Genomic DNA, 15619 nt, shown 5'->3' on the forward strand with positions numbered 1-15619 from the left:
TGCCGGTCTACAGGTAAATGATTTGTTCTGCTTTCGGTGTTGACGTTGAAGCCATAAACTTTTACACGAACAACGTCCAGTCGAGAGTGCTCGTATTGACTATAACAGTATTCATCTTCAGTATAGGCAGGTAGGTATCTGATTTTTTTTTTACTTGCTCATTCGTTTTTCACTCACATTGACTTCGAAAAGTTTGCGGGAGGATATCTATTTTTGTCTGAGACAACACTTACGAGAATCTTTATCTTCTTGAGTGGGACTTATCTCAAACTTTTCAATTACATAAAAAAAACATTCGTAAGATTTCAATCATATTGGAAATATTTGTATAAAACAAAAGATTTATTTGTCAGAATTAGAATCTCTACATCACATTTAGGTAACGTTTTGCAAACATCAACGATCCTATGCAGCCTGTTTTGGAAGAGAAAGAAATGGATAAGTAAAGATTTCAACTACCGCCGAGTGATCGCGATGAGTTTATATTTTGGAGACCCTTCTCTAAGCTGTCGGCATCACCGGCTGAAAACCTGTGCTTGGTTTCCTGGCGTCGCAAAAGATGATGACCAGCTGATTGTTTCAGAATTTGGAGGCTTTCATCTATGATTACGGCACAACTGGTATCGTCCACATGTTTCTGCATATTCTTTCCTAATACAGCCGGATTCATCTCAGCGGTTAACGATATCGAAGAAGATATGTCTTTCATTGCTTTGTCGTTTATGTTAACGTTGTGGTAGATTGATTGGTTATGTTCAAGTTGTTGTATTGCAAAGTTGGTGTTAACATTATTGATATTCTCAACTTGTTCATTTACTTTGGAGGAAATGATTGAGCCTGAATCGGTTACTTCCGTTATTGTATCTAATGGAAAACCTTTCTCGACTTCGTGGTTGAATACTGGATCAATTCCCAAAATTTTCAGAACAAGATGAGGATGGGCTAGGACTACCTTTTCAAGAGTTTCAAAATCGATGACGTTTTCCGTTTGAGTTGAGCATGATATATCTTCTAGAATTTTCTGCGATAACACCGATTTTCGTCTATACATCTGATCTGAGAAGGTTTCTGTACCATCTGGGCTGGGCATTATCTCTCCAAAAGCATTCATTTCTCTGCACCACATCTCGGGAGGATGAGAAGAGCTTCTAGTCATGGTAGCATCACTTTCCCTTATAATGCCGGAAACATTATTCTGCAAATTTGGTATAGATCGGGCAGGAGCAAAGTGTCCCAAATCAAATTGAGAATTTATTGTAGAAAAAGTCATTTCTTGGAGAGCTTGGATAGCATTCCGAACCTAGAAAAAATGATTGGGATATGGAAACATAAAATAATTTTTTTTTAACCGTACGAAGTTTTCCTACCTCTATGCTCAGCGCAGCAACGTCATTATGTAAAGAAGTGACTTGAGTATCGAGTCTGTTAACCGATTCAGATGCTGGATTTTGTCTATCTTTATTGCTTAATTCTAAGTTAAGACCTTCGAAAGAATTGCTGTTTTCATTAACGGAACTAGGTGGCATGGCTGACTGAACCGAACGTTGCCGTTCAACTCTTTCTCTTAAAGCAACGAGAGATTTATTGCGACTGTAAACGAAAGCGAGCATTAGTAAAAACTAGATTATATAACTAAACATTATAATATTGATACCTATGGACAAGCTTTGCATGACGCGGACTTAAGCTTGTATTGTGAGCAGGCGATTTAGTTAGCGAGGTATTCAGTGGTGACGTTGTACATGATTCGATATCTGATTGGTTTTCATCATCTTCACTAATTGACGGCAATGCGAGGCAAGGACCATTGTTTTCCATTTCATCTTCCGCTTCATATCCTTCTCGTAAATTATACGTAAGGTCGTGCTGGATATCGCTAGCGAATTCTTGCTGATACTCAGGATAAAGTCGTAACACATCAACTAAACCACTTAAATGAATACTTTTCAGGTCGCAGTATGTGAGAGCCTAAAGGTTTGAAAATAAAAACAGAGCTCAATTAATAATTATAATATCTCATTAGCGGTAAGTATAGGGCTTTTGCTACACACACATACAAGAGGTCTGTTGGGCACACATTAGAGGTTTTTATATGGGGTGAAAGCAAAATTCAACTAAAATGTTGCTTTTCCCTTATATGAATGCTCAATTTCTCTAAAAAAACATTCTTAAAGTATATTTTGGATCATTTTCTAACAAGTGGAAACGATAAGGTGATTATTTGATTGGATATCAGTGAGGAACAAAGCAAAACAAAAATGAAAAACAAGCCAACCATCATTGTAAAGCACATTAAACGGTTCCCCCGGATCCTTTGTTCACGTTTTTGGGTCTATCATATAAAGTTTAGAACCAGGAAGATGAAGTTAAGAGTTTCCGTCACGAACTTGATTAATAAACTTGAGCAATATTTGCCCTGCTTCCACTAAAAACGCTCACATCCTGTACAAAGTCTTCATTTTTGTTAAAGAACTTCACTCAAAATTAGAAAAAAATAACAAACAAGTCAATAAATGATCTAGCTTTTGAAAAATGTGTCGTACTTAAGAAACTTTTCAATAGTTTCCATTAATTATTCAAAAAATATCCTTCTTTAGTTGATTTGTATACATTTAACATGGGGCTGTCACATTTGTTTGCCCAACGGCTCACTTATACTAATGTACTGTGCAAACGCCCTATATGAATTTTTGATGAAAACTTTGTTTTTTTTTTATACGGGTATAAGACAAGGAACGAAATAATCCGGTATAAAAAGACTGCTGTAATCAAACTGATAGAAGCCTACTATGATTATTGTCATACTCACGGAACTAAACTCCTATAAATAAAGAACTTTCCTAGGTAATCTAAACTTCAATATTCAAAAGACAAAAAATAACGATCTGTAAATTTTAAACGTTGAAAATCATATGGACAATCTAGACCACATCGTCACTCCTTTGATTCGGAGGGTCTAATATCCTTTCTTTTTTTAAATATGTCGTATATCATTCAGTCAAGATAATGTTTACCTTTACATCACCACTGCTCTTCACGATCACATCTTGTGGACCTTGATTGCCAGAATTGACCTGACTGCTATGTAATAAGTGTATACTTATATCACAACCCACTAAATCACCTTTGCCTGAAAGTAAAGTGATCAATAAATCATTTGTTATAGATTATTCCTTCTATATAAATCTCGTTACCTAAAATAGCAACAACCATATCGTTCTGCATAACCTCCATCGAACCATTGCAAATATAGTAAATATAACTCAGTGCATCGCCTTTATGGACTAGATACTCACCAGGAGCACAAAAGTTAGCTTTGATATGTAACGATAACAGTTTGAGACAACCCTGCAATAATTGAAACTTCATTAATCCAAAAAAAAAGTTCAAAAAAATATTAGTTTCAAGGTTTAATAGACTTTCCGATACTGTAGAATATAGTTTTGATTTGACGATATTTATACTCACCTGTGAAGCTGACTCGAATATTGGCAACTGTAAAATTTCGCGATGAAGGTGCATAGAAATATCTCCTCTAAGCTCTTCGGGAAATTCTTTTAGAATCTGTAAGAACATATCAAGTTAAAGTCAGAGCCAAATACATACATACATACCTTAAGTAAGTCAAAAAACAATGCAATATTTACCTCATAAATGTCAATGCCGTGGTTCAATGACCACATTGTTTGAAAATAGTCTTGCATACGCTGTTTTAATTCTTTTGGCATCTAAAAAAATAAGAAGAGAAAAAAATTGAATTTCTTTTTGAATTTTCTTTTTGTGAGTTATGGGTGTAACGATAAAAAAAATAGTAAACTCTAATTTAACACTTAAACACTGATTTTTACAAAAATACTAATGAGTTCTTGAACTCTTTTTCAGAATAAAATGGATTTTATTCAACTAAATGTTTTACCGAACATTTCTTTTGGTAATTTTTTTATCGTAACATCGCGACACGATAAGGTACTCCGGGGTAAGTGGGGACGCGGGGTAAGTGGGGACGATGGCTATTAAAACAATACTGTGAGCTATTTTTTCAAACTTTCAATGCAGAATGTTAAATTTACTTGTAATCTATCCAATAACTGTAAAAGAGATACGATTCTGACAATAGCGGATGTTTACGGTGACTTTTTGTTAATTTTCTATTTTAACTAAGATGTGGAGTTGATGTGCATCTTTTTCAATAACAAATTTCTCGTGATCCAGTTGGCTCTTGACGAAAAACTTTACATTGAAACAATCCTCACAATCGAAACAACCAGTTAGGGCGAACACTGGCGAAACAACCAGAGCAATAAAGTAACGTATTCAACAAAAAACACCAATTTGTTGAAAATTTCCTGAGAAATCAAAGGGAAAATGAACCGTCCCCACTTACCTAATAAGGCGGGGTAAGTGAAGACACCAGCAGTCCATAACAATTTACGTGATAGCTTTTTTCTCTTTGCGTCTATCAAGCTCATCTCTTTAGCATTTTTAACCAACATGTTCTGCATCACATTGAACGCGATTTTATCAAAATTGATCTACTACTGATTTTTTAATGATTTTTTAAAAGTTGAACTATATGAAAAATTTCCCTACTTACCACGGTGTACCTTATATGAAATAGTTTTCAGAACTGGTATGAAGATTTTTTTTATTCACAATTTTTAAAATGAACAACTTACCTGATGTAACACAATGAAATCTTTTAAGTCTCTCCATTTGCTTTGGTAGAGAGACCGCCTTGAATACATTCTTTGAATGATAGCTGTAACATTACCAAACACAACTGCATGCATCAAAGCTGCAAAATGTATAAAAAAGGTAATGATTTATAATCCTTTCATGAACAATAAAGATCATACTATATTATAGTGGCTCAATTTTTTTTTATTTTCACGGTGTTTGACGGTCGAAAAGTCTCATTTCTAATAGCCTCGTAGATAAGGTTTAGATTAGTTCTTTGCAGATTTGTAAAATGATTATGTCATTATAGAATCTGATATTTTATTGAAAAAAAAACTAATCTAAATAAAAACAAATACCTAAGTAATTTTTTCCACAAAAAACATCAAACCGGGATTCCAAAACTTCCAAAAAAGATCCACTTTAATACAATAATCATATTGTCTCATTTTTTATTGCCAGAAAGCTTTATCCAGAGTGATTGTCGCGTTTGCTCACTGTTGACCGAGAATCCCTTTGCACTGTTTTCTCCACAAATATTTCAGCATTACTTACCACCTATCAACATCATTATGATACTGAAAACTTTTTCACTTATAGTGTTTGGTGAAACGTTTCCAAATCCAACGGATGTTAAACTTGTGAAGGTAAAATAGAGCGCAGTTATGTAGGCCTCGCCGTGCGAAACATTTGCTACTGGAATTTTCAGTCGTTCTGCAAGTGTATGCAGCCATCCTGTAAGAGAGACAAAGAAATATACAAAAACTAACATACAGAATTGAACAAACAAAATTCAAATACATATTATATTTATTTGAGTTCCACTAAAACGTTTACACATTTCATAAAAAAATGATTCGATCTGACAAAATTTTGATAAACAAACAATTTCTAGGTGATTTTTATGTATTTTGTCGGATTTGTTCGGCTCGACCCTAGGGTACGAGACAACCTTAATAACTGTTTCAAAAATCACGATAAGTGCTGGCCAATCCATTACCATTGAATATTTCACTGTTGCACTAAACTTAAGTTCTCGAAGCTGCATCTTATTGTTGAAGATTCAAAAAACAACTTTGCCCAAGACCGTGAACCTTTAAGATGCGGCAATCAAAAGTTATGATGATTTCAAAATTTATTAATTTAGTGTGATTTCTGATGCATCTGACACCCCTGCACTGCAATTTGAATAGGGGTCATTGTACGTTGGAAACTAGCTGGCGTGTTCCACATATGCAGAAGCAGGCTTCCGAAAAGTACTGGCGAACGACAGTAGTCTTGCGAACGTCGCACATGCACCTCGATGAAAGCTTCCCAAATATTTCTTCCCCGACAGTTTTAAAAGGAGCGGTCGTGCGATGTACAGAGATGCCTTTTTTTTATCTCATGCGAGAGTTTGTTCGTGGGTATCGTTCGTGGGTAATATCTTCGTGACAGTTTTCAATGCGTTGAATTTCGCATGACAGTACTACTTACTCCGTCCGACTGTAGCCGAGATTCGCTCGGGCCGAGTTAATTTCGAACGAACGTATGAATTTTCCTTTTGCTTGAAGCTACTGCGGGTGGTAATCACCCTAATCACCCTCCCCTTCCCTTTTCGCCTAACCTGCACCGGCACCACACATCGCGTTAAGCACCGATCGTATGCTGCTGCTCGGTGCGAATAGATGGCTCGTTCGTTCTATTCGAACCGAGCAGCAGCGCATACGATCGGGCATGGGTACGGTATGGGCACGACAGTCACCCGTGACAGTCCTGCCCAAAACTGTCACGCCCTGCAGCCGACAGTTAGGATGAAATTATTTTCGAAACAGGAGGCATGAAGGGATGAAAACCGAACTGTCGGTTGGGTTCGCTACAGCTTGAAGCACAACATTTTCGGTAACGCATGCTTGAGCCGATTGTTTAGATACAGCCTGGGTTCTCGCACGTGTGCGATGTAGCCGAAGCGTTTCGATTCGTTACCGAAGGAAAACCGAGACAGTTTGTATGGCAAGAAAAAGGCTGTCATAGCAAAGCTGTACTTTTCGGAAGCCTATGCAGAAGTGTTTTCGTATCATTGGTTTTCGATTGTCTTGAAAATTGGTAGAACGAGTTTTTTGGGCCGAAAATTGTTTCTGATAAGCTACAAATCCCTCCCACCTCGTCCTATATAAAATCGGCGTGAAATATGAAACAAATCGATCATTTTCCACGTGATTTTTTTCACATTTGGTGCACATGTTTTTTTCCCAGCAATTCCATGCATTGTATAAAAAGAAATCACGATAAAAGGGCTCCCTTAACAAATCGATGCAGAATATGACACAAAACGATTGTTATTCCAGTGTTTCTATTAAATTTTATATTCACTGATATTTTCGAATAGCAAAATCACTTACTGTTAAGACCCCCTTCATTTCGGATAAGGAATATGACTCAGAGCACGAATGGCAGCTAATGTTAAAATCCTCTCTGAATAAATCAAATTAAAATTTGAATTAAAATATGACTCAAATACAGTTAAATTATCTAAGGAACGCCCTCTAATACATGTATGTGCATTTTCACTGAACACAAGCATTCAACTAAATCTTATGGATTTTTAACTTTTTCTAGCGATGAAAAAGAACTAGAAAACAAGCTTAATTGAAAGAGAATTCACTCTCATTTTTTTTTTGATATTCTGGGTCAATTTGTCATGGTATTCCCCCTTTACCGTGGTGGGAGGAGTCCTTTTATTCAAGGCATGAATATCAAATTTGATAGAAATCACGTGGGATATATGATCAATTTGTTTCATATTTTAAATTGATTTTATATAGGACGCCCCCGACCTTTTTTCAGAGGTGGGAGGGTTTGTAACTTATCAGAAATAAATTTCGGCCCAAAAAACTCGTTTTACCAACTTTCACGTTAATCGAAAACCAATAATACGAAAACACTTCTGCATACGGTAAACACGCCAGCTAGCTTCCAACGTACACTGGTTCCTACCCAAAATACAGTGCAAGGCAAGGGTGCCATTTAAAAAGATGTGAAAAATCAAATTAAATTATTCAATTTTGAAATCGTCATTGACGCATCAAAATGCTTGAAACTTTTTTCGCCCGATTCTGACCAGTCTATTGAACACTTTGTCGGTCACATTTTCAAGATAATTCATGCCTCAAATTATTCTTTTGTCTTACTCAGTTTTAAAAATATTTTTTTTTAAATAGTCAAAGGCAGTGTTCTAATAAGTAGCAAATTCTTCCTTTGTCTTCGCTCTTCAAAGGTAGAGCAAAAATACAAAAAAAAAATTAAAAAATTATAGGGATTCTCTACCAAACCAAGCCTAATAATAGTTTGTTTGAGATGTTCTCACGTGACGATCGCTTGATTCGACCCAACTGTGAAAAAAACAAAACTTTATTTTCAATTTTCTATCTCCTATCAGCTTATTTAAATGGGATGTTAGATATGATTAGAATGATAGGAAGGAGCTTTAACTATATTTGTTCATATTTTTCATGATTAACTTGATATAAGAGTGAAATATTGGAAAATAGTTGCAAGGTGGTCGACATCTCTAACAGATCGCCACTCAAATTTAGTAGGTAGGTACCCACTAGAAAAAAAAAATAAAATTTTTCTTCTCATTCTTCTCCGGAACATTCATGCGAGGCTACGAAAAACTTATGACAGGAGATCCGTCAGGTGCCAGCTAGAAAGCTTACGAAATTTTTCAAAATTTACCCCGCTAACGGTTCCACCATCTTACACAGGATTTAACCACCGTTCAGGCTATCGGTGGACAGCTTTTTTATCATTTAAACATGATGTTCGATCTGTTGTTTTGACTGTTGGGCGAATCAGACAGAAAAATTGACCTGCTTTACCACTTCTCCAATTGAAAGGTTCGGATTGTGCTTTATTAAACCCCCCACTTCCCGTACCCGTCCCATCCTGTGGAATTAATCATTCTTAGTTTTATTCAAATTTAAGCTCACTATTAGATCCTCTAGGATTTCTAGAACGATTTATCACATGAACTTTGGTCGAATAGTTTGATTTCTAGCTGTTTTGGGGTCTCTCAATGGGACTTTCCTATATTTTTTCCTGATCCTGCCCAAAAACTTTGGTCAATAAACTGATTAATTGGACGCTATCTCAAAAACTGCTCGACAGGTCGTCACTTGATTTGTTCACAGTACAGTTTGTCTTAAAGCCTAAACTATGAAAAATATTTTTCCCAAGACTGCAGTTAAGATAAAAGAAATCGGTCTAAGCGAACCAAAGTTATCAATGAAAAAGTGGATTTTCATGTTCCTCCAGAACAAAATGTCTCAAAACTTCCTTTCCCGTGTTCCGATCTGGCCAAAATTTGGCATGAGATCTTCTACTAGGCCTAGGATCAATTTTAGCGTGTAGCGCAAAACATTACACAAGTTTAAAATTTCTCATACAAATTTGGGGCAGTGCTTTTTTCGAATACAGACCTTATGTTCTGTGAAGTGTGAAGTGCAATTTTAAAGTACGTGTTGGAACCAAAACTCCGTGGAATCAAGCTCTTCGCCTAAAAAATGTTTAGTGCTTTGTGCAGCCGGTTCAAACGTGCATAGAATAGCAAAAATTGACTGCTGTAAAAAAATATAAAAAAAAAACTTGTAATTCAGTGTGTTTCTTCAAACATTTCTTTCAAAAAAATTGATTTGTAATAAGGATTATAGAGTTGCGCAAACCAGGCAACTAATCGAAAATGCTACGCGTTTCTGGCTGTAATTTTATTATTTTTCTGTCAGAAGTTCACATGCAAAAATTAAGCAAAACAGGTCTGGTGAGCGAAAGTCAATTGTTATTTTTAACCCGACGAGCATAAGATTTATCTGTTTTATTTTTCTAATACAAGCTTGGGTAACTCTTCAGAAACTCAGAAAATAGTAATAAATTTCAAAGCGTGAGGAACAAATATAAATTTACTGAGGAACACCTCAACTGATACGATAATGGTCGGCTTGAACTCTAAATACAATTCATAGATAATGTTTATGAGAATCGTATTATTATGTTGAGTAAATAAAATCAGTTTAACTTCTGTTGCAAAACAACTTGATTATTTATCCTAGTTCATTCGAACTTTGTCGAAACCAAATTCGATCTGTAGTTTAAGGATTGTATTGAATATTACTCATGCAAACTTACCTATGTCCCAATCCATGTCGTTCATCCATCTTTCCTTTTCTGCTATCACAAACCAAATGCAAGCCAGCCAATGAGCAACTAAAGAAAAGCATAGCATCAACAACGTTAAAATCATTGCCGTGTATTGGGAATATCTATCCATTTTTTGAAGCAATCGTGCCAGTCGTAACAACCGTGTTAATTTGACTAAGTGTATATGAGATTCCTGTGCGCAATGTGGCCATACCGAAATACAAAATATGAGAAGAAAGGAATAAAAAAAAATGATGTTAATAAAATGTATATTTACGCTTGAGAACACGGTGTTCAGAGGCATTTGCAGCAATCCCTACGTAGAATATTACTTAAAATTTATTTCAAGCTTAGTCATAAAATCTAGAACTACATGAATCTCCGCTATTACTATAAGAGCTGAAGGTGTCATCAGATGGTTCCAAAAAACTTTAGCTATATCATGAAACTACCTACTAACAAACTAAAAACTGCAACCGAAGACCGATCTCACAAACTGCAAGATTTGTGGTTACCACACATATTGCTCTTGTTTGCTCCGTATAGTTATCTAATAGAAACTGGCCTAGTGATCTAGTGATCATGTAACGGGCCTTTTGACGACAATGTCATTTGCTGTGTCAGATCGAGGCGTAGGATATTTTGTCTCACCATATTCAACAATCTTACCTATGTTTGGTAACTCGAGGTAACTAAGGTAATAGAAAATTAAATAAAATATCGGCAAAAATAAAAAACATTCCCACCATACCAATTAAAATTCTGTGGGATTAGTGACCTAAATCTAAACCTATCGGTAACCTGAATACGAATGAAGAATTATTAGTTCACTAACCTCTCCACTAATAACATTGCTAGCATAGAGATGATCAAACGGTAGAGCAGCAAATAAGTCAACAACGAACCAACCGCGTAAATAGTTAACGGCAATATTTTTAGAATCTGATACAACTTCACCCTTGCAGGACACGTAAGTTGTGCGAAAATTCACGAGAATGTCTGAAACAAGAAATTAGGATGTACATACTTTCAGCAATGAAATAGTTTCTGGAAAGCTTTATGGATGATCTTATAGTTTAGTTTTACGTAAAGATCTTACTTACCAACAATAAACAATGCTTCTACAATAACATCAGAAGCCATGGTTAGACGATCAGCTTTAACGAAAGCAGCGTTGTAGGGAACAGCTACTGCCACATAGAAGGTGGCAACCAATATGAGCCAATCCCAGCATCCCCTAAACATTCCGTAGTGGGACAGGATAAAACGAGATTTTTTTAAGGCTTGTGCTTTGTATTCAGGTAGAGGAGCCTCGCTAGAATGTAAAATATTCTGAAAATGATAGAAAAACAAGAAACAAAAACAATTTAAATTCATGATAGGAGCATGGTGGCTAGCGATCATAGACAGCTGTCGGCGCCACTGATAGCCCATCCCAGATTGTCAATACATAACGCCGTGTATGACTGCCTTTTTCATATAGTGTATAAGCACCTTGTTTGATTTCCCCCGCATTGTGAGCGTCTGTATTAACAAGTAAGGAGTGATAGTTAGTTGCTGTGAATTTTGAGGAATTTCCGTGATTCTCCAGTAGGAACGGTATCACTAGAGGCCACTTGAGGAAGTTCAACAGTTTTCTATTCATCCAACCGTAAGTTGTCTTTTTATAATGTGTTAGGATGGATTAACAATTCACACTGTTTGTTTATACAGTGATCGCACTATTCCGATACCACTCGATTTGTATAGGCAATTGATGATTTGCCTGATATTTTAATTGAGCTTCGTTAACCGTAAGTGCTAGATGTTTTTACTAAACGAGTCGAACTTGAATAGCTTCATTTCACATTTAGTGATATCATCATCCGGACCGGATAGATTCGGGATCAAAAGACGAGTAGCTTAGCTTAGCGTAGCCAACTTTCTCGCACTAAAATGTAAGTGTGATCGAACTTTAGCTTGTGCTTAAACCTAAAACATGTCCCTAAACCTAAAATCGAATATGTATATTTTAGCTTTGAAGCTGCGTAATAAAAACACTGCTCTCGAAATTTAGTGTCGAGCCCATTTGAAGTAACATTCTTCAAAGATTTTATCCAAAATGATGAGTGGTGTCGGAAAAGATGATGGTCGACGAAGAAGAACTTCGAGAAAATCGCGTGCGTCGAAGGTAGACGACTCTAAGCTGACCAACTGCCAGGTTTGCGACAAATCGGAGTCGTTTGATGACATGTGCCAATGCGATACTTGCTCAACCTGGTGGCACTATGGCTGTGCTGGTGTTGGCGCATCAATAGAGGACCGGGATTGGGAATGCCGGAACTGTATCCTCCGGAAGAAAGCCCCTAGCGTTAACAGCAAGATATCCGTATCCAGCCGAGCGGATTCGTTGCGCCGGATGCGTGAACGACAGGAGCTCGAGCTTCAGCGAGTGGCGCTGGATATGCGCCAGCGTTTCCTGGACGAGCAGGATGCGCTGATGAAGGAAACCAGTTCTAACCGGAGGGAACATGGCAAACAACGAACGGCAGAGTGGGTGGCACACGTAGACCCAATTGCTGGTGCAGTGGGTGGCGAACCTGCTCCTCCAACAGCTGCGGATGCTGCGGCGTTGCGAGACGGAATGTCACAATGCTTCGTGGCGATGCAGCGACAAATTCAACAGTGTGCAAATGAGCACCAACCGACGCAAGCACAGCTGATGAGTCTTCGGAACCAACTTCAGCAGTGCGAAGAATTGTTTTCAACTTTGACGACTGGGGGAACGAACGACGTTCTTCCGGTAGGTGCCCAGCCGGGTTCTGAGCGGCGACAGCTCGCACTACCGGCAGCAAATAGCAACATGGCAGCCAAGCAGACAGGTCAACATGCTTTGACGTCACTCACCGGGACAGTGCCGAAAAGGAAATCGGTAACCATCGAAGCTCCTGAGTTAGAGGGAAGTATTGGACCACTTGGTAAGTGTCAAGCCTTTGATTATGCTACAAATATTAAAAGCCCCACAACATATGAATCAGCCTTGGTAATTGGGCAGCAGCGAAACCATGTCGCGCCCCCAGAACCCCACATTTTAGAGCAGCAGCGCAATATGGTCGCGCGCTCCACCCATACATATATGACCAATTTTGAACCCCACTATCAATCTACATTTTTTAACGCGGAGACTGCACATCGGCAACATTTTTTCGAAAATTCTAGTCCATTGACAGAGATGGTTCAGCAGTCCGTGTCTAGCTTTGCAGATGTTCCCCCAAAAATAGCGTATCAGCCTTCCGCACGAACAATTGCACAACCTTTGCCCTCACAACCAGGAGTGTCGCAGCAATTTATGCATGAACAGCTAACGCATCCGCTGCCCAATTTGGTGCCTCATGCTAAGCAACATAATTTTGTACCAACTATGTCACCTTTGACGTCTTTGCCCATTACGACGTGTCAGCCAACACAAATCCACCAAACCTCCCAGTCAAATGAACACGTTTTGCCCCAGTCAATCCCGCGAAGTGATGGAACCAGAGTTCAGTGTATTCCAAGGAACGATTTCGGTGCGCCGACGAGCTTGACGCCCCAGCAGTTAGCAGCAAGGCAGTCGTTTTCACGGGATTTGCCTTACTTTTCCGGTGATCCAGCGGAGTGGCCGATATTCATCGCAAACTACGAATACACAACGGCGGTGTGTGGTTTCTCGAATGGCGAAAACATGTTGCGTTTACAACGATGCTTGAAGGGACAAGCTTTGGAGGTGGTGAGGAGCAGTTTAGTTCTTCCGGCCACAATACCCCATGTGATCGAAACGTTGCGGCTGCGGTACGGGAGGCCAGACCTGTTGATCAACAACCTATTGCAGAAGGTGCGAGCGATTCCGGTACATCGAGTGGACAAGCTGGAATGGCTGATGGAATACGGAACAGCAGTACAAGCGTTGTGTCACCACATCGAGGCAGCCAATGAGTATGACCAGTTATCCAATCCTCAACTGCTGCAAGAGTTAATTGCTAAATTACCGGATGATCAGAAACTGCTCTGGGCTAGCTATCGTCGTAACCTGTCGGTGGTGAATTTGAAGACCTTCGGAGAATACATGGCCGGAATCGTCCGGGATGCAGCGAGTGTTATTCCATTTAAAACTGAGCAGCATAGTACAGGCAATCGTGAGAAGCCCAAGTCCAGAGGGTTTGTGAACTCTCACTATTCATCGCCCGAACAACATGATCCAGGGAAGAACAAGGTAGTAGCACAGATGGAGAAGCAGAAGAACTCCGAAGTCTTGGAATGTGTTTGCTGTGGGAAGAACAGTCATCGAGTTCGGGATTGTAACAAATTCAAGGCCCTTTCGGTATCCGAGCGTTGGAAACTCACTCGTGAACGGCATCTTTGTTTTTCGTGCTTGTGTAACCATGGTAGGCGTCCTTGCAGAAGTGGCATCAAATGTGATATCGTTGGCTGTAAATATCGACATAATCCGTTATTACATTCTGCGCCGGAAAAAAACTCTACAGAGACTGCTGAAAACCACACTCACCGCTTTCAAGATTCAGAAACACTCTTCCGTATTGTGCCTGTTACGGTGTACGGAAAGTCTGAGACGGTGAATACTTTTGCATTCTTAGATGAAGGATCGGATGTAACGCTCGTGGAGGACGGTCTTGCGAAACAGCTGGGATTGAGTGGAAGTCTTCAACCTCTCTGCTTACGCTGGACAGGGAATGCGTCGCGAGTGGAGCAAGATTCACGCATAGTCAGCTTCGAGATTTCGGGTTCCGATAAAGAGAACCGGTACGTATTACCAAACGCTCGGACAGTGGGATGTTTGAACTTAACGAAGCAGAGTTTCCAGGCAGATGCGGCAGCTTTAAAGTACAAATACCTCCGTGGACTTCCGTTAACCAGTTACAATAACGCCAAGCCGCAGATACTCATCGGGATTGATAATCTTCGTCTGGCTGTACCCCTAAAAACAAGAGAAGGAGATGGCTCCGGGCCTATCGCGACAAAAACGCGGCTTGGATGGTGCGTTTATGGTCGACGCAGTGGAAGCAGCAGTACATCCATCAACTTTCACAGCTGCAAGTGTGCAGCAGATGAATCGCCCAACATCCTGGTGACTGACAACGTTGAAACAGCGATATCTGAGCCGCAATTGGAAGAGGATGTTCAAGCTCTGGCCATTATGGAGCAAACCACGGAGCGTGTTGGCGATCGCTTCAGGACAGGTCCACTGAGGGTACACGACGACGTTGTCCTCCCTGTTAGTGACGGAATGGCCAAGCGGCGCTTAGAATGCCCCGAAAGAAGAATGTCCTGTGAAAAAAAGCTTAATGAAAATCCGAAACTGAAACCGGCGATGAAGGCCATCAATGAGCACCTTCAGCTGGAAGTCTACCCGGGGGAGAACGCTGCTTTTCAAGAAGGTGTTAACGTTACAGAAAGAAGATCGCTCACTCAACGTGTATCATTTCTCGACGGGAAAGTAATGCTCCGGAACAATTGCCGAATTGTTTCAGGCCTCCATATCATGACTCAACGTATTGGTCGAAGCTGTATAGCCGTGCGAGCCGTGCATTTTGAGGCGGTGTCCTCACACTTCACAACTTTCTATGTTCTTGCAGTCGGACGGTTTGTGAGACACCGCGGTGCACCGGCAACATTCTTTAGCAGCAACGGGACGAACTACGTTGGGGCGTCAAGATTACTTCAGCAGCAGATCAACCGAGGGCTCTTTAACACTCTCACGAATATCGAATGGAAGTTTAATCATCTGGGGGCA

The 15619-nt window shown here is 39.3% G+C and overlaps 1 protein-coding gene across 2 annotated transcripts; it reads right to left on the bottom strand.

Annotated features, from left to right (window-relative positions):
• Nucleotides 1–298: 298 nt before the first annotated feature.
• LOC129755339 (potassium voltage-gated channel subfamily H member 8) lies at nt 299–11249 on the bottom strand. Of its 2 annotated transcripts, XM_055751774.1 has the most exons (12): nt 10956–11249; nt 10688–10851; nt 9841–10045; nt 5233–5412; nt 4677–4795; nt 3648–3728; nt 3469–3564; nt 3195–3348; nt 3015–3130; nt 1655–1968; nt 1368–1590; nt 299–1300 (listed from the first exon to the last, which is right to left on the bottom strand). In XM_055751774.1, exons 1-12 carry the CDS (start codon nt 11227–11229, stop codon nt 452–454), a joined length of 2775 nt encoding a protein of 924 aa, XP_055607749.1. In that variant the 5' UTR covers nt 11230–11249; the 3' UTR covers nt 299–451. The 2 variants fall into 2 exon arrangements, with proteins under 2 accessions (XP_055607749.1, XP_055607750.1); XM_055751775.1 differs by lacking the exons at nt 9841–10045; nt 10956–11249 and having other exon boundaries at nt 10688–10815.
• Nucleotides 11250–15619: the final 4370 nt, after the last annotated feature.

The sequence above is a fragment of the Uranotaenia lowii genome, chromosome 3 (genome assembly GCF_029784155.1).
Source record: "Uranotaenia lowii strain MFRU-FL chromosome 3, ASM2978415v1, whole genome shotgun sequence".
NCBI classification, from domain to species: Eukaryota; Metazoa; Arthropoda; class Insecta; order Diptera; family Culicidae; genus Uranotaenia; species Uranotaenia lowii.

Excerpts from the sequence above, each read along its gene's own strand:
- LOC129755339 (XM_055751774.1), bottom strand. The coding sequence starts at position 11,229 with ATGAATTTAAATTGTTTTTGTTTCTTGTTTTTCTATCATTTTCAGAAT. Across the intron at positions 3,565-3,647 it reads ACGGCATTGACATTTATGAG|ATTCTAAAAGAATTTCCCGA; the intron begins GTAAATATTGCA and ends ATGTTCTTACAG. Across the intron at positions 3,349-3,468 it reads TATTCGAGTCAGCTTCACAG|GGTTGTCTCAAACTGTTATC; the intron begins GTGAGTATAAAT and ends CAATTATTGCAG.